Genomic DNA, 24,988 nt, shown 5'->3' on the forward strand with positions numbered 1-24,988 from the left:
CTTCTTAAGTGTCATACATCCATAACAGAACACTTGACAGCCTATATACCTACTAGATTCAGAACACAATTCTTGTAGTATATATATATATTTTTTTTAATTTTCAAGTTACTTACTGAACTATCTCAGAAGTTAAAATAAGTTAGAATGGTTGTGCTACTTCAACACAAAGTGATCAAAAATGTAAAATTTCATATTACTTTCAAATTCCATAGAATAAGTTACAATACAATCACATATATCACAACTGATAATTGGAAAGTATCCTCAAGAAGAAATTATACACATAAAAGGAGACACACCACCTAATTTCTGGTAAATATGTCTCAATATTTATATATGCAGCTATCAGTGTACACATAGGAACATGCACACCGTGTTGGCAGCAGACAATTTCGCACCCAGGAAAATTGGCAGTGGATAATTACCCAGCCGAGTATTTACATCAACATTACAGTTTAAGAAAAAAGACTCGTATATCATACAGCCATGTAGCCACATTTATTCACAGTCAAAATCATACAGCCATGCTGCCACATCTGTTCACAGTTTAAAGCAGTAGTCTTAAGCGCATCCACTGTATCATACACTTGAGATTGTCCACATATGGTAGGCTTGCTGCAACAGGTGGCACTACTGTGGTGGTTTTGTTAGCCAAAATGGTAATAGGTGGCTCTGCTGTAGCAACTGCCTGTGCTTTAATTGCAGATACAACTTCTAGGATGGATTTTCTCAGTCCATCAGGTGCGCAGCTGTGGTGGGCAGTGCAAAGTTCTGTAATTTTCACACATGTAGAAAGTTACCCGATTGTCCTTCTTGCTACCCTTATTGAATAAATAAACGTTTACATTGTTGCATGCCTTCGGCTTTCCTCTGTTTGATGTTACGTAAGTTACTGTGTTCTTCATGATGTTACTAATTGGCTGTTTGAAAATAAATCAATGAAAGTTTAATAAAAAGACTATGTGTTGAAGTTCTAACAGTAAATGCAGACATTTTATGTTTTTTTCCAGATTTAATAGCGACGTCAATTTTGAAATGTATGTTAATTAACATTAGTAACATAATGAACTATAATGATGTAGTTGTATAATTCATGTATTGCTTGGCTGGGTAATCATCTGCTGCCAATTTTTCTGGGTGTGAACTTGTCTGCTGCCAAGGAGCTCAACTTTTAAATTGTTGGCTGCCAAGTGTCGGGCACGAAATTGCGGCTACGAAATGTCGTAGAACCTTGAAATACAACATTATAAGAACACCACTAATACAAACACTGTTCTGATGCAGGATATTAACAATTCACAAACCAATTCACATACTAAATATGATAATCTAAGAACTGCCAAGATTAAATCTTTATTACTGCTATCTAAGCCATTATTTCCTTAGTTCATTTCCCATAATACAATTTTTTTTTTATTCTTTCCAGCACTGTTTGTTTGTAGTTAAGCACAAAGCAACACAATGGGTTATTTGTGCTCTGCTCACCAATGGTATCAAAACTGTTCTAAGTCTGTAGACATATTGCTGTGCCACTGGTGGACACCAGCAATAAAAATTATCTAAAAATTCACTAAGAGAAGTAAAGCATTATCATTTTATAAACATAAATTCATACATGTTTGTATAAACTTTATGCACTAAGAAATTCAATTATAAATTTGTAAAATTAACACAGTTGATTACATATGTTTGCATACCTTTTTTACACCTACAAAAGCACAATATTTTATTTCCTATCAGGTTTTCAACTATACTTCCTAACTCATCTGCAATAATTCATTGCAATTTTTTAAACACACAGGTGGAGGTCTAATGACATGACTAAACAACATGAAAACTATATTAGAACTTGTTCTACAGGACCTGACATTTACTTTTGAAAATGCAGTAGCTTTCCAAACATGTAAATTTACATGAGAGAATGTGAATACATTTTTCATAATACCACAGAATAACTATATTTTCCTAATCTATGAACCTCTTCTTTAACAAAGCTGTAAATGATGTGTATTATGCAAATACTACATATCTTATTATCTCATATTATATATTCATTATGTATATACAAAATTCTTGTACTTATATCTAAGTTCTGATTTTAGAACACTAAGTATGGTAGAAATTCAAATTCAGGTTCTTTTCTATGACTTTACCAGTCAAGGAACACATACTGTTTGAAGACAAAGTAAGTGTTTCATATGTACTTCTTGATTTTGTGTTTGGAGGATACCTTTCAACTGCCATATGGAACAGAGATATCTTCACATTCAAGTAGCCTTTTCTGATCAGTCAACTACAAGGAGAATGTGATATGCAGTTCTGCCACTTTTAAAGGAGAACTCAGGTTGATCTTGTAGGAGAGTTTCTCCTTTTTCTTAAGATAGAACTAGTAAACAGACAAATAGATATACTAGCTTTAATATAATCTTAGCTTTTGTATGCTGATTGTACAAGATGCAGGTAAATCTAGCTTAGTCATTCATTGTTACTCCTATTATTTTAATTTCTCTATTTCTGTGCCTCAATAAATCAAGTATTTTTTTATTTTGGATTTCAACACTGCATTTTTTCCACTGCAATGTCACAGGTCAGTGCACTTATGCAAATGAGAGGCATGAATTTCTCATTTTTGTAGAGATCAGGTATCTGGTGACCAGAATTTAGTTAATGCAGACATGATAGCTGAATTGTGTTTTCACTTTTCTGGAATGGGTCACAGGTCATCTCATTGTGTTTGTTGCCTTGCATTCAAAATTTATCGAACTACTATTTTATGAATTTATGTTCATAACTTTGGAGTCACGTTGTAGATATTTCAAATTTTAATATTACATGTGATTTAATTTCTTAACTTGAAAGTAAATATTAAAAAAGATGCCTAAATATTGGTTTTAGTGAGTCATGAGACATGGTGAATGTAGCACTGTTTAAAATTAGATGTTTGTGATGTCAAAATACCAAGTCTACAGTTTTGTACAAATTAGGAACTCAAATTACCAGTATTTACAAGTAGAATATAAAACAAGAACCTCGTATCTATTTATTTTGCCGAGATATGGCTTAGGTACTGAATCAAACAGAGTGGCTCTATTCACATATTTCCATTTTTGGAAACTGTCCCTTATGTTCACTTACTTCAATATATGACATGTGAATAACTAATCAATAGCTTAGAATGTCCCCCTTTTAATCTGTGAAAAGGCTACCAAGTTCTTTCAAACTAAGATTTCAAGAACATACATTGTGTCTTTAGTTTGCTTGAAGTTTCATATCTTAAAAATCTAAATACATATTAGTTACTAAGCTTAATAAATTATAATGGTATTCTGTGGTATCAATGTATTTTTTTTAATGATTTTTTGGTTATTCAATTATCTACCTATCTATCTATATATATACACACACATATAAAACCTAAAAAAATTGTTTGGTATATTCCATGTGGAAAATTTTAAAAGACCTAGCAACCTATGTCCAACATCAACAGAGTACAGAGGCTGTAGCAAGAAGAGATAACTGTTTACTTTACTTTTTGTTTTATATTTTAAGAGAAGTTTAACAATTTATTTCTAAATAGTGATAATCTATATATTTTATATTTATATATAAAATGTATAATAATTGAAATGTTACTGTATATTACAAAATACTAGTCCATTAAAGCACAGCCTAAACAGGGAAGGTTAAAGGTCAGTTTTATATTACTGAATACGTGACACGAGTGCACATTAATTAATTACCAAAAACCACTAAGCACTGAAACCGAGTTGCAACATCTACCTCGTCTTACATGTATTACACAGGTTAAGTGTATTTTATACCAATAACATTTATAAATAAATATTACAACATCTAATTCCTGTTAATATATATTGTAGAAGTGTACTTTATACTAATAATATATATAGAAATATTAAGTGTTGCAACAACTAATTCTTGGCACATATTTGCACAAGTACATTATATACTAGTAATAATGTTAGAAAAAAAAATGTATATATATTATTTTCTTTTAATATATATATATTACAACATACAATTCATGTCGCACATGTTCCAAAAGTGTACTTTGCTGTCATATAAAAAAAACCAACTGAATAAATGGTCCAACATCTAACCCCTATCATATATACTGAAGAAATGTTTTTATACTGATATGTAAAGATACTGATCAAATGTTGCAAACATTTAACACCTGTCACTTACCCACACACACACACACACATTGCAAGTGCATTTTATAAATACTAAACAAATTTTGCAGCATTTTAGTTAATTTAATTTGTGGCACATAATACTGCAGAGTACTTTTTTTCTAATATATAAAAACACTGATTAAATGCTGCAACATCTAATTCCTGTCTCTCTCTCTCACACACACGTACAAACTTTATGTCAATAATACACAAAAATAATGATCAAATGTTTCAAAACCTAATTTTTCAGTTCTATTTTTAATGAAACGTATGAGAATCTCGTATCTTATTTCAGTACAAAAGTTTCTAGCATTAAACTGTCAGTCCTCATTAAGTTTACTAGTATGTAAACTGTACTTCATTTCATGCACATATCTACCTCTTTTAGAGTAATCCACAACTAGAGACACACAGAACCAGATTTTACTGTATCAATATGTTCAGTAATTACCAGTTACATGAACTACTGATCACTGTACACTTCTACAAATGTTTTTATAAATCTTTACGATAAATCCCAAAATTTTTAAATGTTGATTATTTCAAAATAATTAAAAAGTTCTGCTAAGTATCTTGAATAGAAAAAATAACAATAATAACTAAAATGTTTAGTTCTTTTACTGTGAAGCTTATGGTCTCTGCCACAAGCTTATGATCACTTTCAACTTTGGTCCTCTTAAGTTGTCCATGTATTCAGTGTTCTAAATGCAATGTCCTAATGGTACAATTATTCAGACTATTAACATTTAGTAATAGTAACATCTCATCTCAATCATTCCATAAAATAATAACAATGTTCAAACGTTTTATGGAGATAAATTTGAAAAGAAAGTATTCCTTCACATAACAACTACATAAATATTTGAAAAAAGTATTTCAGTTAATGAGAAAATCAGCATGAAAATGTTTGATATTCATAAGTATCTTAATGCCAACCTAATCATTTAAGCACATACATTTCAGAATGTTTGAGATTTAAGAAAATAAATTCAGTAGAGTCGAAGCTGTTACAATAATGCATGTTTACCTTATTTTTATTTTATAAATCACTTTCTGTAAATTTTTATAACAATAATATTGTTCAAAAAATAACTTCAAAATTAGCTCCTGCTTAAATAAATAGGAACTATGAAGTTTAAAATGGATATTATACAACTCACAGACAGATTCAGACTGAAAACAGACACCTGTGTGAAGAAATGATGTGTGCGAGAAAAAATAAATGGCTTTAAAGCACTTGCTTGAGAGAAAGTAAGAAATTACTCCCAGAATATTATTTTTGCAACTAACATGTTATAAAGATGTAAACGTTTGAAACACTCAAAGCAGAGAATCAAATTCTGTTCAACTAGGGAGTTAACTGATGAAATATTTTTGATAAAAAAGGTATGAAAATCTAATTTTTGCTGTAGCCTTTTACTACAAGTAAACAAAAATTCTGTTTTAGACACAGTGAAACCTCAATAATGTAAACACATTTGTAATGAATTAATTCATCCACATTATTAAGATATCTACATAGAATAACCAGCCACTTTGAATAAAAGGGACACTTTTAATAGGATGCATTATGAAAAAATGTACGGGTCCAATCTAATAAGGTTAAACACACAACTATGTGCAATAAACTTATCAGTTTATTATTCCATAATTGTAATTTTATATGTGGAATTTAGTATGGCATTCCATTCTCTGCACATAAAAAAATGATTTCATTAAAACCAACGACTTTCTTAGAGAATACAAAATATATATCATATGTTAATTACACAACAAATTACTTTCCAAGAAAAGATGTTATCACAGTCTGCTTTCAATCTGCATTTTTTTAGGATTTAAGGTTTTTCAAGAGCTTTAAGCAAAAAACACATCATGTCATTACCTTCACACATATCACTCTTTAGTTTGAAACCATACTTTATTTAGACTTATGTACCTGACTGATGGATTACTTTCAATTTCAGCTTCACCCTCATTATACTCTTGAAGAGATATTATGAAATAATGTCTTCATCTGAAAAGTCCTGGCCAATTGGTTAAACTGAATCAATTTAAAACCAATGATCAACTAACATAACATCATTATTATTAGAAATTAGGTATGAATTTTAGAAGCAACCTCATCAATAACTTCTGAGATCTCAATGGTTTCACCCTGTTCTGGCTTAAGCAAAATCTTTTTGTGCTTGTAGAAGTTCAAGTTTTTATACTAACACTGAATATAGTGAACAATTTGTAAAACCTCACAGATATCTGTTGACAGAATCAAGGTTTATGCTTGGAATTGCTCTTTTGTACAAAGAATCATCATGTTTCAATAGTACTACTATTTTTATACCTTTAAGCACTCTAACATGACTGTAGCATAACTCATTCTGATGACTTCTCAATATCTGTTAATATTTATATGTACATCCCTACTGTTAAGATTGTTCTCAGTAAAACTGTTTTCAAGTGATACTCAATGAGTGAAAGTCATTCCCACTAGTTATTAAGGTGTTTTGTGGTCAGTAATTATCCTGTTGTTTTCAATTTCTGCTTTACCATTACTTGATTCTCATGGAATCGTGTATGGATTACACAGGCTTGTGATGGTTTTATCTTTTAGAAAGTTTACATGTTCTACAGTAATTCCTGTACGCTGAATCCAAAACTGATATCCATTTTTTTCTATCACATAGATATTTTACAAAACACCATATATACATGTACATAAGTAAATCTTTTTCACTGAAACTGGGTCATATTTTATCATGTTTAAAATGCTTACAACCACTGGCTATAGATTTCTACAGATCAATTGCAATACAAGTCTTATCGATCATCCTAAAACCCCAGCATTATAAAAACAATAATTAAAAATATTTATTGTGGTAAATGAAATAATAAATTTGATCCATTTAGAAGTTTTTTCCTTTCTTATTTGTAAAATATCCTTATGTGATGAAAAATACAGAATATTATTTTCAAAATCTCCACAGCTGAATTATGGAAAATCCACTTTTTAAAACCAGAATAACTTTCACGAATGTTCAGTTGGTAAGCCACGTTACTGAATCAATTATCCATAGAAAATGCATGTCTGTTGTATGAAACAGATATTCAGATTTGAAATATAAATATGTGAATTATTCACTAAATTTCTCATTATTAATAATCTTTTATACAAAAACATCATCTAGATTATGAATGCAGATTGTTGAAGTGCAGATTAATGAAGTTTTAATGTATTTACTTAACATACACTCCACAAAATGTCCAGAAAGAGTTTTGCTTCATTAAAGAGTATGGTCTACAACTGATTCAGTGAATTATGGGGAAAATGTGAAATTAAACGAAGTGCCAAAAAAAGCTAGCATGGGTTGGTATACATCTAATAACAGTGCCAGCCAAGGAAGATGTAAAAATTATTGGAATGTTTAAATTTGGAAAATACAGATGAATTATTACATTATTGTATTGAAGTTGATATGTTAATCAGAATGGAAATACTGCATTGTAAATTAGAAGTAAGTGGTAACAATAATGAATTGTACACAAGTTTAAGGTCACTATATTAAAACAACTGTGGGGCCTCACCATGGCATTACAGTCCATGTTACCATGTTCTACCTAATAACGTTTCATCTATACAATAGCTATGCATCATAGTTTCCACTGTAAAAAACTCCATAGTAAAGCTGTCATGTCCAAAGCATACCCTTCCTCCTTCCAGTCTCTTCTACTTCATCTAGAGTATGAGGACAATTGTTACCCAGCACTCATTTCAACAGTCCAATTGCAAAGAAATAAACAGGTGCTGTATGTGATGAACTTATGCTTAAGGATACCTGTTTCATTTTCCAGTTGCTTGAGGTATGTGAAGGTTAAACAGATATGTTGTGGAAGTAACTTGTGTACACGTGACATGTGTCATCTTTATTATGTTATGTCAAGTTGTAACATTTTCTACTTACATTGTGTTCATAGGTTCTCAGCTATTACAAGATGTTGGGCTTTGCTTATTGTGACTGAGGTACAATTTTGTTGTAGGTCTCATTCTTGGAAATTTTAAATTCACGATCTTAAAAAATCTGTAAAATTGAGAGTATGAACATTTTGCATTGGAAAAAAACTCTTAGATATCTTTCCTAAGAGTGATCAATATTGAATGCCACCATGCTATTAACAAAATGTAGTTCACATATATGCTGTTACATCATGATTTTATATTGGTTTTGATTGTCATTGTCACATGCATATTCAACTTTTTTTTTTTACTTTCATGTACTCAACCATCTGTACAGTCAATGTTATTCTTTTTTTTTTTTCTAAAAAAAAAGGAAAATTCATCCCTTGACATGAAAACATTTCTCTCCACATTACACCTCCTCCAGTAGCTATACAGCAGGATGAACTCAAGCAGGGCCAAGTGCCTCATGAGGAAAGCCAATGCAATTAGAAATGATGCACAGGATTATAATATATGAAGAAGTAAAACCTAAGTAGGTAACCCTACACTAAAATTATGAGATTAAGGTCATAAGAAAAAAAATCCTAAATACTTCCTTGATTGAAAAAAAAACTCTGAAACTTAAAAAACTGAACAGATATTTTCCCACAACTAATAAGAAACAAATATAAACTGGAAGAAATACAAGATTAACCCCACTTCTTCAGCCCACCTGTGGCTAGAAACCAGGTTTTGATATCTGATTGGTAGAGCACAGATAGCCCATTGTGTAGCTTTGTGTTTAATTCCAAACAAACAAACAAACTCTTCTTCATGCTAGTTGTGAATTCTGATCTACCTTTTAAATCACCAAACTTAAATACTACCTACTTTTAACAAATGTTTATAAAATTTGTTTTATCGTTACAAAATGAACATGTTTATTCTGACAATTATTATTAATGATTTATTACTAATAATACTGATTTTATTAAGTTACATACAGAACATTAATATATGCAGTTTTAACTTATTTTTACTAACCTAAACCATCTGTATTCAAACTTTAAACAATAAAGTATTTATCTTTAGCAATAATGTGATTATTTATGTTCTTGATTTCATAGCTTTAAAGGCTTTACAATATATATATGACACTTAAAAGAAAATAATGTGTAACATTTGAAAAGCAAGCATGATTGATAACTTACATGTGTCAGGGCAGTGATAAAGTTTCGGTTCAGATGCACAGCTTCATAAAGGGCCAATAGAACAGCATCATTTGCTCTGCTGAAGACTTCAACATTAATACAATAACATACAAGTTTTACAAATTAACAATAAATGTATCCTATTAATTCCTGTAACTCAGCACAAAAAACAACAAAGAATCAAAACATAACAAAACATTCTAGTTGGGTTTGACCGATGTTAAAGAGATGTATACAACATTTATACAGCTTACCATAACTATTTACTACTAGATATATCTAGTGAGGTTTAAAAGCTATATTCAACAACCATACTTGTACATACACTAGGAGTTTCAATCTTGGGAATTCTCATCCCCAAATCCCATGACATAAAGAACAGATATTCATTATTTTTGTATGAGTATTATCTCTTTACAAATCGTGGGGTATCACATATATCCCCTAATATTTTCTTCTTCCAATGGTGATACTTATCCAAGTCAAAGAAAAATTTTAATCAATGCAGTTTCTTAATTATCCATCACTGAAGGCTAACAGGAACTTTCTGTATTAGTGTTAAATTGCTTATAATCTTGATACCAAAAACCTTTCTTGCAGCATGATGGTGACACAGTCACGTGCACTTTAAAAATGGATCCGATTCAAACATTCATAAGATAACAGTTTTAAACACAAAAACCATTAGCATAAATGTTTAAAGTTTTACAAATCTCATTTGTTTGGATTATTTTATAATAATCTAAACAATATATGGAATGTAGATAGTTGAATTACTTTTAATTAAGAAACAACAGAATACAAATAAATAAAAGATATCAAATCCTGGGGTTACAGCCATTAAAGTCTAAAGATTGAGAATAAACTTTGGAATTACAACCCATAATATAAATAGTTTATGCTTACCAACACCATGTAGTAGATTTATATACAGATGAATGTTCAAGGGTTACAGACAACAAGATGTTAAACAACAAAAGAATGCAGTCTACCAAAACTGTACAGTAGGTTTACATACTGTTGTTTCAGAGCTATGCATAATGAGACTTGGGCCAGGCATAGACTAGTATTTAATGTGTCATGTTGCAAATCAGCAGGTATAAGATTTGAAACTGTGACTGATCATGTTTCAAACATTCAATTATGTACCTGTTATCAGTGAAAGTCAATTGTTCTTGAACAGTTGGCTCAACACTGTAACAAAGCACTTTTCAGTTCAACAAAGAGCTTCATTAACACTGTTTTCTCCTGCTTTTATCTACTTGTGTAAAAGGTACATAATGAGCAACCACAGGTTCTACTTTGACAAACAGATGAAAGCACGTTCAGTGCCACCTGGTGAAAAATGTTTATGTGTTTTAATGGTGGCCAGGCTATGAGTGTTATGTCTGAGATAACACTCTTCTGAAATATGTGCAAGACCTTATAATTATCTTATAACTTAGTTGCCAACATTTTATGTCTGTACACTACACAACCTATACAGGTTAACAAGATTATAATGTATTTAGTTGCTAATAGTTCAAAGCTGTACATGATAGAATCTACACTGCTTAAAATTACTATGCATTACACTTTGCTTTTGATGTTTCAGGGCTAAACATAATACAACCTACACAGAATACCAAAACTATTTGATGTTTCAATGCTATATACAATATAACCTAAACAGATAAATTAGTGTATATTTAGTTATTTATCTTTCAAAGCTATACAATATAATCTATACAATTTATCAAGTCTACATGTATGTAGAACATTTAAATAGTTTTTGTGTTTTAAATAATACACACATTTTAGCTGACATGACCAAATTTGGACTAACTCTTATAGATTATTTAGTTACTGATTTTTAACATTTGTTCAGAACAGCCAGAGAAAATTTCAAAGTTCTATGTATGAGATTCAAGTTGTAGTGTTTTAAGGTATGGAAAGAAATTTCCTATATACACTTACAACAAATCATACAGATTGTTGACTCTGACCAACAGTTTTAGCAAAAGTTTGTTAATAAAGAAAGTTTAACAAGATAACCCCCTCTAAGATAAATTGTAATGTAATGGTTGGTTCAATAACAAGCTGGTATATTTTTGAAACAGTATGCCACTAAAGAATGATAGTTTTCCCTTGTAATGAAAAAGCAGGTAATTAATAATTTTTATATCTCTAAAGGATAATTAACAAGATGGCATCTATGATGTATGAATAACCAACTGAAAGCTCAGAATGTCCCTTACATGGTCTTCTCAGCCTCTTGAAGGTAAAAGTTCCTGATATTGTTTCTTTGCCTCAAATCTCAGTAGAAAGGGGGTAAATTAAAATGTAAAAAAAAACAACTTTTTTTAGTCCTAGTACTATTTAGTTAGTACGCCTGTTAAAGCACAGTAGAATTCTGCAATACTGATAGAGTAAATTATAATATTTGGTTATCTTGAAATGCATATATAAAACTTAAAAACAGACATTTAACTCTGATATGGTAGCAGTCAATTTGGCTAAATTTTTAAACCCAAACTGAGTTTTGAGTATACAAATTAAGAATTATGAGCTGAAGATTAAACTTATAACAAAATTATGGTTACATAATGAAGTATTAACTGTGACCAAATGCATCAAATAATTTATTAAAGGGTAATATACTCACAGTAACCTGTATACACATGTATACTTTTCCATGAATATTGCTTCAAAGAATAAATTAATATACTAAAATGTGAAATTTACCATCATTAAATGTTCAAATGCTTTTTTTTTTACACAGTTTCTCATTTTATATTTTAATATAAGCTTTGGTTAGTTGATGTAAATTATTTTTACCTGTTAAATTTATCTGTTATATTCAGTTCTAAAGAAATTAGATAAAAAACACACTTTGTGCATTCTTTATATGAAATATCTTGTTATACATTTATGTAATGTTTCTATTTCAATGGAAGTATTACAAAACATTTTTTAGCTTGATAAGTCTATGTATCATACTATATTTAAAAATAATAATAATAAAAAATGTTAATAAAACCTAAAAAAGCTCATTTTAAAATTAAACAACAAATTCATATCTACTTTGTACTTATTTTATTAAATCTTTCCACACAGGTAATCTTTTCTGTGCATGTCACAAGGCCTTAATGAGTTATAGGTCCGGCATGGTCAAGCATGTTAAGGCGTGCAACTCGTAATCTAAGGGTTGCAGGTTCGCATCCCCGTCGCGCCAAACATGCTCACCCTTTCAACTGTGGGGGTGTTATAATGTGACAGTCAATCCCACTATTCGTTGGTAAAAGAGTAGCCCAAGATTTGGCAGTGGGTGGTGATGACTAGCTGCCTTCCCCTCTAGTCTTACACTACTAAATTCGGGACGACTAGCACAGATAGCCTTCGAGTAGCTTTGTGCGAAATTCAATAAACAAACAAACATACTGAGTTATATTCAAAACATAAACTAGTTTATCATCATAGTACATGAATAAGCTTGACATAAAAATGTAAATAATAAATCAAATTTTATACAAGTTTTTTTTTATATGTTTTACATTCTTAATAGTTTAAGGAAAAATTAAACATATCTTAAATCTCTCCTAATATGACAATTGCTTTATAGGTCTTTCCTCTTTTTAAATTTACTTACTACCCCTTTCAGAAGCAAGAAATTTAATATGAATTACTCATTTTAATATAGTTATTTACTCATGCAAAGCATAATTTGTATAGTCTTCAACCTTGGTTACAGAGCTGTAAACTAGAAAATCAGACCCAAATACAACAAAAGCCTGACACTTTCACTCTTTATTTAGTTCCCTAATAGTTCCCTCTGGCATTTAATATTACATTTATAACAACAGAAAGACAAAGTTTTAATCTACCAAATGAAGTATTAAATTATGTTGTTTTCTGTACAGAGAATAGTCTATTTTTTTCCCATTTCATATTTTATTCTCACAGGAAACACACTGTTGAACTTAGATGAATTTTTAACAGCTGTTATTACAAAGTTAAAAGGCTGAAAATTTATGATAGTTAAGATATTGTCTGCTTTTAACCTTTTAATATTCTGTGTCCTTGAAAGCATAATTTAGTTAAATAAATTATTTAGTGCAGTAGAACCATTAGAAGAAAAAAAATGTTAAGATTCATTAACAGTGAAAACTATAAAAAAACAAGACCCAAATAAGTACTATATTTGTTCTTCCTGTGTATTCTTTATGTACCATGATAAAAGTAAATAAAATGTAAAATTTAGAAATCTACTAGATTAGATATGATAGAAAAACAAATTAATATGATATATTGTGAGTAGCTTGTGCACCACATAATTCAATAACATAACCAACACATTCACCAAGTTAAAATGTGTGGTGGGATTATTATTTATATATAATTCAAATGGCAAAAAAGAAAAAAGAAAAGAATAATGTAAACAGGTATGTGAAGTACATTCTTTGTACGATTTAGAATAAGCAAATGTAGTTTCCTGTTACAATTTTTATTCATCCTAAAATGAAAAAACAAGATAATTTATATTTAGTTGTACTATTTTATGATATCTACAAGGCTAGTCAAATTGACAAACCAAGCGTATGGTTATGGTTCAGAAAATAAATAAAATAAAGTTTTACTGTAACAAACAATTGAAATTTTGACACTGACTCCATATATTCATATATTTTTACTAAAAATTCTTTATTTAAAATTATGCTTCTAAATGTTTGTCTAAAAAGACTATTTAATGAAAGCTTGCAAAACTTTGTGAAAATATGAAAAACATCTCAGAAGTTATAGTATGGAAACTAAAGGTCAACTTTGGGTCTCAAATTTGGTGAAACTGACCAAGCCTATAGCCAGTGAGCCAACTTACTTCCTTTTTTCTAAAATTCAGTTATTGCTTATTAATCATTTAAAAAGCAACTTACTTTACCTCAGACTTTTTGTCTCCATTCCATTTTCTTCAGCAACAAACATATTTCCTACCTAAATTAAAGAATGAATTGCTTAAAAAAGAAATTAAATGTTACAAAAATGTTAGTAAACTGTTTATAGTACCTTCTTAAACAATTAAACCATTTTTTGTGTCCTAATAATACTTTAGAACATGTATTTATAGACACACTATTTGTTTAATGTTAATTAAGAAACTATAAATACAGGATGATTTAATATCATATAATTAAACAAGCATTAAGAATGTTACCCAAAGTTGATGTAATTAATTTGCTACTTGTATAGTTGTGCTAAACTATTTCAAATTTTATAAATATTACAACTTTAAACTTATATTTGACCCAAATTAATAAATGAAGCAATTTAGAACATTCAAGTATAAATGTTTTTAATCAGTATTCTGTATTATTATTTGATTACGACTTAAAAAGTGGTTGTTTATTGTTCAGTGGAAATCTACACAAGGGTCTATCTGTGTTGTGTCTACCACTGGTATTGAAATACAATTTTTAATGATATAAGCAAAAAGGATTAAGGGTCAGATAACAATGAGAATATTACCCACAGATCTGCAAGTTTCAATTACAAATTATTGAACAGTATCAGATGTTTCTTGACTATGATGAGTACTGTTCTCACACAGACAAAATTTGAATTTACACAATAAGGTATACACACAGAAAGCCACATATACATAAACTCAACAGATCACACATTCATGCACATAAAAAAAAGCACGACACATACACATATGCTCAGATAACACCAGTACTCTCACAGCATGCCCAGCAGTAGAAGCAGATCATATCATCTGCACTTGGTTATCTATAGTCATCATGGTTCTTTTTTGAGGCAAAGGAATTTATAATCTGTTTGCAGTTAAGCAATTTGAACAAGCCATTTTCTATGCAAAAGTATCAGTGCATTGGGCCCACTTGCCACATTGTTGATCAAAGTGTTTTTATTCTTTTTAGTATCGAGAATGATCTTTCTCCTCAGCTACTGCTTGACGTAAGATTATCAATATTTTTAGAAAAATAAATTTCAAAGACTCTTTGCATATCATTCATTCTCAACGTACTTTGTTTCTTGGATTTTCTGACAGTTTTCACACAACCCTGTTTGCAGAGGGCACCAAACAAAACACTGTTTCCTCTGTACAATTATCCAAGTCTGTTGGATATGTACTAAAGTTTTTGATAGCATTGTAGTGGTACTCTTTAGGTATGGACTCCATATTTCATAAAAACCCAAACTTGTAATTTACACTTTCATATCTCATTATTCTGTTGTTTAGTGTGTGCGTGAGAGAGACTTACCATACTGGTGAGTGTTGTCAGGAATCCACCTTGAGGTTCCTCTTCTTCTTGAGCAAATTTCCTAAATTGTTTTGAAATACAATTTACTCTTCAATATTAACACAAACTGCAATTTTCCCAGCTATTAACTAAGAAGCTTGCCATTCTATAAAATAATTAGCTTTGTTGGCAGTGATAATATATTACTTTTGCAGTATTGGTGCAACCATCAGATTGTGCTACTGACAATAAATTATAACAGTGATATATTAAAAATACCAATATAAAATATACTCTTAATGTTTATCATTCTTTTCACAAGAAAGTATCTTTCTCAATGTCTTGGCAATTATTTCTTTAAATCTGCTGGGACATTAACTGGTTAATAAATGAGTGAAATAAAAACTTTAGAATATGAGTTGAAAAAAAAAAGGTAGCAAATGAATGAGGTTTTTATGATATAGTACTAAATAACACAATTGGTAAAGCATGTATATAATTCTATATAACAAAATGTAATTTAGTTCTATGCACTTTTGTAAGAAAATATCAAAAACTTTTGCAAGAAAGGGGTGAGAAGGTGGTGCTAACATGTACACATTGCAAAAATATAACAACAAACGTGATGAACTGGAAGACATTTTAGTTACATGTTGCAGCCATATCTCCTGAGACAACACTAAGGAAAACTGAAATGCTGTTTTTGCCATTATGAAAGAAATTTTACTGCTCCTCTAACAAACTTCACACATGTGAGACATGCAACTCTCCAAAGCACTTTGTCCAATGTTACCAAAATTCAGATTGTTTAGTTTATTATGTATCAACATGAATTCAGAATCAAGATTAAGCAATTTATACAACACTCAGATGCAATATGGATAGGGAAGCATCAAAACATATCTTACAATATCAATGGCTCACACTCCCCACTACACTGACATAGGTAACAACTGGTAACCAAGCTTCAGTTGCACAAGGGCATTTTAAATATACTGATGTTAACATGATTATTCATTTAAAAAAAAATCTAAGTTCAAGTAGCACATGTAAGACAGTTTAATTTATGCAAAAATAAATATAAATCAGTATAAAAAAACTATTTTCTATACAAACAGTCAATACCGATCCACTTATATACACACATATATGATTATTTGAGGTCTGACTGTGTCTGTGCAATCTGATACAAGTGGGAATACCAATAATTCTGAAGACAATGTAAGCAAATATAATGATAATGCAAGCCAGTGCAAAAGTGAACCTGAAAGCAATGTAAGTTATGACTATGACGCTTTGGAACGAGCATATAATGACAGCTGATGTATGAGGGATCTTTTGATATACGGCTGCGTTAAAAGATTATTATGTCTGACGGTAAAACTGTCAAAGGAAAAGATGACAGAAGCAAAATAACAATGACAGAATTACAGGTGACCTATTACAAGATGAAGATTTCTCAAGTACAACCTATGCTGTCTGCAAAATAAATATTTTTTTACTAAGATCTTTTTTGAGTTATTTTTATGCAAAGCCTTCTTGATATATCCTCACGTGAATAGTATACCTATACATACATGAGTAATGTGGAATTACTATCTCTGACAATATTTTAAATGTACTTATTGATATACAGTTATTCATAGTTGTTCGAAGAAACATCTTTTAATGCTAATGTACAATCTACTGATTTCAACAACTTTACACTAAAGAAAAGCACACTTTTAGATACAAAAGCACTTTTTTAAAGTACTGTACTTAACATTATAATCACAACTAAACAAATAAACCAAACCATTATTTAAATTTTGATTTTTTTCTGATGGGTCATGTTTTTTGCTAAAAGCTAAAAGATTAATTCGAGTTGTAAGCTGTTGTTTGTGTCATCATTTTACCAAGAATTTTTTCAGTGTTTATGATCAGGAATCTTCTTTAGTGTATGTTAAAGTTTTACTGAGTTCATTTAAAATTTAATTAAGATACTTTCTTATCATGGTATACAAATATATTTGGCATAAAAATAAAGCTAATAGTCCAAATTTTAATATAAGCTTGAAGTGTTTCACTTTATCAGGCAATATACAAAAAAAAAGTCCTGAATTTCCCTTACCATAAGAATTTTGAGATTTGCTTACTAAGCATTTCCTTTTCTATAATGTATTTAACACACCTCTCATGAATACAAAATTTCATGTAAATTACTCGACAAAACACTTATTTGTTTAGCCAAAGTATAATTTTATTTCCTTCAAACTTATTTTTTACAGAACCACAAAATAGAAACTTAGACTGCTTCTGTCATGCCAACCTGTCACATCATCATTTTCATAAACTGCTAAAAGTTCTCTCTGATGCTTAATACTACATTATTTATAACCAACAGAAAGCCAGTTTCACTGTAACAAACAATGTACTATATGTTGTTTACTGTACAGAAAAAAGTTAAATTTTCTTTTTTACAAGTTTCATTCCATAGGAAACACATTAACCAGCTTAGCTGAATTTTGAACAGCACTTGTTGCATAGTTAAAGGCCATTGTTTGCAACGTGTGTGTTATTATTCTGTGTTTTTTGATATACTATTCAATTAAATAATAAATTATTTAGTACAGTAGTATCATCAGTAACAGTAACTACAGACCCATGTAAGTACTATATTTTTTGTTTATTATGTGTATCTTTAAATTATTATTATAAAAGAAACTAAAACATAGAAATTATTTTGGATTAGATTAGGTAAAATAAATTATAATAACAATAAAAAAATTTTTAGTAGGTTTGGTCATGTAATTGATCAACCACATACAGAGTTAGGATAAAGAAAATATATAAAATTTTACTGCAAAAGAAATGTTTGAAATTTATTTAGGAGGTTTTAGAATTATGCAATTTAAATTTTCCACATGAAGAAAAGTGCTTTTAGTCTTAATATGAAAATAAATTTGCTCTGAATTGTTCTCTTGTCAACACTAACGACACATTTTCATGGAGAAATATTTAGTGAATATATTTCCTTAAAAATTCTTCATTTACAAATGACTTATTGCTTGCTTAAAGCATGTGAAACTTTTTGAAAATACATAAAACATACTAAAAGTTGTAGTATGGAAATTCTACAGGTTAATTTTTAGGTTGAATCAACTAAGTCATAGTGGGAGTTACTGAATCTAAAGAAAGAGGGTATCTTGAGATTTGCTGAAAGGTGCGACAGATATGAAAATTAAAAATCTGTATTAAATGAAACAGTATAATTTCTTCTACACCACAATCTCAATTTTGTTGAGATACAACAATAATTTTAGAATAGATGTCTTTGTACTTGTGCAAAATTACCTGTGTTTTCAGAGGCTCTCTGCAGAATTGGCCAAGACACCATCGGTAAGAACTCTATAACGATGCCAGCTCGAATTCAACATAAAATTATTAAATAATGCCAAGACACATGCCATGACAGATTCTATTTTGATTGGCATCATTAAAAATTTTTCACATATCTGACTTTGATTGTAGTGCTGACTCAGCTAATAATTATTGTGATGATAAACAGTATCTCAGGAAACATAAAGCTAATTTTACAGTAAGCACAAAGACATCCCTCCTAAATTAACTGTGGTATCTCAACAAGATTTAGATCACAGGAAAGAAGAAACTAAGTGTTTCTTATGATACAAACCCTGAACTTTCTAATCTATAAAAACTCTCAGCCAATACCAAAAATGTTTATTTCTCAAGATTCAGTGGCTCTTAATCATGAACACTCTATAAAACGTCTTGGACAAATGACGACAGAAACTAGGTAATCTTATAGATCGTTATTTTTCTGTAGAATAATAGTTAGCTACTTGAAAGCACTTGAGTTTTGGTTTGAAAAATTACAGCTCTTGTAAATCTTAATTTATCAATTACTGACTAAAGAACAACATGATATGTTACAAAAAATAATTATTTTAAATCAGGATTCAAATAATGGCTTTAAAATTTTGTTCAAAAATGAATTAATTTGGATTCCTTCTTATTTGGACAATAGTATATTGGTAAAAAATATAATGAATAATTTAAATGGTTTAAAGATGAAAACTGAAGTGTATTCAGTAAAGTATAAAAAAAACACAATGGTTTGTCTAATATTGAAATAAAAAAAAAACTTTGAGAGGAAGATAGAAATACCTGTACAACCAGTGCTTACTAATGCCATTATGAAATTAATAAATGCTGCCTCCTAATAAATGTATTGATATGGTTTCAGCTGTTTCAGAAACAATATACAATTGGGGCAATTTTGAAATGCAACTGCTTAAAAACAGCTAACCTATCAGATGTCATCAGCCATTTTTATTCAGGCTGGTAAGAATTAGTCTTGAAATAATGAAAAAAATGTTTAAAACTGCGAAGGAAAACAAAATTACTTTGGGAACATTTTGATTAACTAACCACAACCTTTTCTCCCTTTATTTGAATGATTAAAGTTAATTACACTGTATTTGTATTTATTTGTTACCTGTTTCTACAGATCAATTGTCTGCTACATGTATAAAGAAAGTGATTAACTAATACAGAAATGTACTTATCTATATGCAGTGTTAAACATTAATACCTGTTGAATTCTGATAGTGCTACTGACACCACTTGGCCATACCCCTGAAATATTGCAAAGACAAACAAATAAAAAAACAGAAAACATTTCTCATAAATTCCAAATTAAAAAACAAACAAACAAGAAATTGTATATATGTATAAATGGCTGTTTCTACATATATTTTTATTTACAAGTGGGTTTTCTCAACATCACTGATTATTATTTAAACAAGAAATTGTTTCAACAATTAACAGGATATATTTATATCACTGTTTATTACATATATTTTCATGTGATTTAACATGTAAGCAAACCAGGTGATGAACATGGCCACTTTCTTGTATTTAAAACACAGTTATTACATCTCCATACATAGTCCTTGTCATTTCTACTGACAGAAATTTTGTTGTTAAGAGTTAGCTAAAATACTTAACACCTATAAATATTTATGTATAATTATATATACAGTGAATGGAGAACATCATTTGGTGGGTATTAAAATCCAAACTTACATTCAGGGCTACTTCATTATCTACAATGGATAACTTCACAATGTATGGATTAGCTGTCTAGAAAAAAGAAAAACTATTTAATCAAACTAAAATAAAGCACACGTTCTGCATCATGCGATCTACACCAGTATATCTTTACAATGTTTTATAAATAAGCTGAAGCTTCACAAGATGGCAATATTAATCTCTCAAGAACATTTTAAATCTCAGCAGAAAAGTTTGACCAAAACCAAAAATGTTTGTTAACTGGAAAGGCTCTATACTATTATTCTGTGTACTTTATTAATTGTCAGAGTTCAGATTTAACTCTTTAAAGCTAGTATTCAGATTAGTTACTGACAGAAAACAGGAGCAAATTCACATATTCAGTAGCCAAACGTTACAGAACATGTGGACAGTGCAAATTTGTGGAATAATCATGGTCTTTAAGTTATTTACATTTTTCAATAATATATCTACAAAAAATTTCCATAAACAATCTAAAATAATCATTGAAATAATCTGATTATGATACTTTGTAAATTTTTGCTTTAGAGTACAATCCAAATACACTACAAATGTTGATCTGATTGGTCAAAATATAGTGTTGAGTCTGATCAATTCCAACTCAAAATGTTGTTTGATGCCATTTGAGGCATGATAATGTTTAGTTCATCACAATGGCAAAAATAAAGCATTTTTCTCAGGACAAAAAACATTTATTACAAATGCTGGATCTTTATTCTCATAAATAACACTGTACAATAAAATACTTGATATTCATTAAAGCATCATTTTATTTTCTACGATAAATTATTTTGTTCGATCATTAGAGAAAACCTTCATGAAAGTGAGTTTATCTAGCATATTATTCAAATCTTAAAGGCATACACTCTACACGCCCACAAGAGTTGGTAATCCTAAACATGTTTACAGCATTTATTCTTAAAAGTATTTCCATTTTTATCCTTCTGAAACCAGAAATGTTATATATATATTCTAAACCTAGAGTTGCTAAAATACAAATAAATTTATTATTTATATTTAAATATCATTACAAACTTTTCCTATGGTTGGGGTCAAATGGCATATCATCACATTTGTAGACTTACATTCAGAATTTTACTGATTTACTGTTTTATGAATGTGTGCCTATAAGTTTGGCATCACACATTATAATTCAAATCTTAAAATTCTACAACAGCTAAATTCTTAAAAGTAGATACTTAAAAAAGAAATCTTACATATAGATTTTTGTGTGTCATATAATATGTTGAATGTCTACGGCTTCTTATCAATTAGAAACTAAAACTGCCAATGTTGATAATCTGGAATATAAAATAGGAACCTCCTATTCTTTTTATCTTCTTAGACATAACTACATTTAGCAAATCAAACAGTGAGCCCCGTCCACTTCCTTCATGCTTGGAAATACTTGGTTAGATACACCTTCTGTCTTTATGAGCCTTTAGCAGGTGAAAATTTCCACACATTATTTCTTTGTCTCAAACTTCAGAAGGAAGGAGTGAGTGAGAATGTCAAAAAACATTATCAGTATTGAAGAATTTGACTATAATTTATCAGGCTTACATGCTGAACTGTATTTGGATTTAAAAAATAGTGTGATTCATGATTTTTTTTTATTATTTCAAAATGCATATATAAAAACCTAAAAAAAAATTACTTTGTTTTACATATTTCCTATGTGAGATCTGACAAGGTTAGCAAATTATAGCAAGCAGGAAAGAAATACAAACTTTGTAAGTAGAAGAGATCATTGTTTTCTATATTTCTTTATTTACTACACAATATTGCAAGAAAAATAACTGAAATCTAAGAAATTATCTGGAAATAGTAATAATATATACACTGCTGGGCCAATAAACAAAGAAAAATTTGCACTTTGCATTCTTATACTCAACCACTTATTTGAGTAGAGCTTTGAAAGATGAAAATAAGAGAAGGGAAAATAAAATTAAAAACCTTTTTTAGCATTTAATAAGAAAAATGTGAACACTATAAAATTAGCCTAAATACTAGCTGGTCAAAAGTTTAAGACCATACCAAAAAGAAGTCCTAGTCAGGGAAGGAAATGTCCAACAAGAGGTGAGTTGCACGGCCATCATTGCGAATAACTTCAAACATTCGCTTTGGCATGGTCAATATAAGCGTTTAAAGAAGGCTGGCTGGAATTTTATTCCAAATGATGAAGATGGCTTCATGAAGATCATGCACTGTTTGAAATTGACATCTATTTCTATAGACTTCCCTTGCCATCACCCCCAAACATTTTCAATGGGGTTCAGTTCAGGCAAACACGCTGAATGGTCCAAAAGAATCACGTTTTTCACCATGAAAGAGTCCTTTGTACTGCGGGAATTGTGGATTGCAACGTTGTCCTGCTGAAAGATCCAGTCATTTCCACATAAGTGAGTGCCTTTGGTCAATAAGGATGCTCTCTCCAACATGCCAATGTAGCCAGTTGCTGATTGAAGCCCCTATATAACCTGAAGCTCCATTGTTCCATGGAAGGAGAAAGCACTCCAGATCATGATGGAACCTCCTCCACTATGACATGTAGAAAATGTCTCTGGTGGAATATCTGTATCGTGCCAGTAACGTTGGAAGCCATCTGGACCATCCAGGTTAAATTTTTTCTTATCAGAGAACAAAACCTTCTTCCACTTTTCTACGTTCCATGTTTGGCACTTCTCAGCAAAGTTTAACTGAGCTGTTTCGTGGTGTGGAAGGAGGTGTGGCCTTTAAAGACATTTACGGTTTTTAAAGTCTTTCTCTCGTAGATGCTGTATTATTGTTCTCGAGCTGCATTCTGCATCCGTAAGGGCCTTAATCTGATTCAACGATCGGCTGGTGTCTTGCCGGACAACCCGTCGAATCCTCCTGCTCAACACCAGCAAAATTGTCTTGGTGTCTTGAAATTCTCGTTTCGCATCCCTCAGGATCTTTTAAAAAATTTGCAACAGCAGTTTGACTACGCCCAATCTCACCAGCAATGGCACATTGAGAGAGACCTTGCTTTTGCAGCTCGACAATTCTGCCACGTTCAAACTCTCAACTTTTTAGCCTTTGCCATGTTTTTACCCAATGTGACACAGAAGAAGTCAACAACGCTAATGCTTGAACACAAATGACTAAATTTTGTTGTGTTTACCGATTAACGCTTTGTTTCAGTATGGTCTTAAACTTTTGACTAGCTAGTAGTTAGGCTAATTTCATAGTGTTCACATTTTCCCTATTAAATGCTAAAAAACATTTTCTTATTTTTATTTTCCCTTTTCTTATTTTCATCTTTCAGAGCTCTACTCAAATAAATGGTTGAGTCTAATAAAGCAAAATGCATATTTATTCTTTATGTTCATTGGCCTTAAGATTTTGGTCAGCAGAATGTGTGTGTGTCTATACACACACACACACACACACACACACAAAAGCATACTCAATGTATTATAGCTAGATGGTATGCTTCATGCTGGTATAGTTCATTTCCTGTGCTGTCAATTAGTGCCTTTCTTTAGGAAGTAAGTTTTCAACTTCACCCCCAAATTTCAGTACCTTATTTGTCTTATTGTTATTTTTCAATTAATTTTTTCTTTCTTTATTTTGGAGAGCAGTCACCTTCCCACCACTCTCTGCAGATAGTGAAGGGTGATGAAGATGTGGAACATTATGGGCTTGAGAACCAACATCTTGCTTTCCTCATTTCTATATCTATTGCTACTCTTTTATTTCTCGTGTGAAACTGGTGAATGTAGGTTAACACTGATAGATAGTGTATCCTCACTACAATGTGGGTCATACTTCCACGGTCACCTCCAAAACCTAAGGTGCATTTTATAATCCCACATTATAACTTGTACCCTGGGATCTTTTCAATTAGTGCATATATAATTAGACTAAACGTCATTGGTTTCTTGTGATAATTTATAGTCATTCTAGAAAGAAAACAGGTGTAATTTATATCTATTTCCTCATTTTTAAGTGGCTACATGGTTATTGAAAAACAAGAAACACCTATACTACTACACAATAGTGAAAATAACAGATGAAATACAGTTTTTCTAAAAAAAAGTTTGACAGTTATCTGGATGTTATTGGAAGGTTATAAAAATGTGAAATTTGATAATTGTCTAATACTTAAATACTTAAAAGTATTTATAATATTAAAATCAAAATTACTTTGCATGTTGGACAGTAAACATTCAGAAAAAACAATGCATGAGCAAATCATTACTTAAAAAATCTTAAAACCAAATTAAACCTTGGATATTGTGTGTTCACAAGCATTGTAGTGTTTACCAATACCGAACTTTTTTGCAAAGATAT

General features: G+C 30.3%; 1 protein-coding gene across 9 annotated transcripts in view; it reads right to left on the reverse strand.

Moving 5' to 3' along the window:
- Positions 1-24,988, reverse strand: part of LOC143244500 (armadillo-like helical domain-containing protein 3) — a 112,983-nt gene that overhangs the window by 43,601 nt on the left and 44,394 nt on the right. For 7 of the 9 annotated variants that reach the window (XM_076489292.1, XM_076489293.1, XM_076489297.1 and 4 more), the window contains 5 exons: positions 20,666-20,722; positions 20,172-20,215; positions 15,599-15,659; positions 14,257-14,309; positions 9,342-9,420 (listed from right to left, as the gene is read on the reverse strand). In XM_076489292.1, the coding sequence (XP_076345407.1) occupies positions 9,342-9,420; positions 14,257-14,309; positions 15,599-15,659; positions 20,172-20,215; positions 20,666-20,722 (294 nt within the window). The remainder of the gene's footprint in view (positions 1-9,341; positions 9,421-14,256; positions 14,310-15,598; positions 15,660-20,171; positions 20,216-20,665; positions 20,723-24,988) is intronic. The other 2 variants (XM_076489300.1, XM_076489299.1) reach the window with 1 other exon arrangement.

This window comes from Tachypleus tridentatus, chromosome 2 (assembly GCF_004210375.1).
Source record: "Tachypleus tridentatus isolate NWPU-2018 chromosome 2, ASM421037v1, whole genome shotgun sequence".
NCBI lineage: Eukaryota > Metazoa > Arthropoda > Merostomata > Xiphosura > Limulidae > Tachypleus > Tachypleus tridentatus.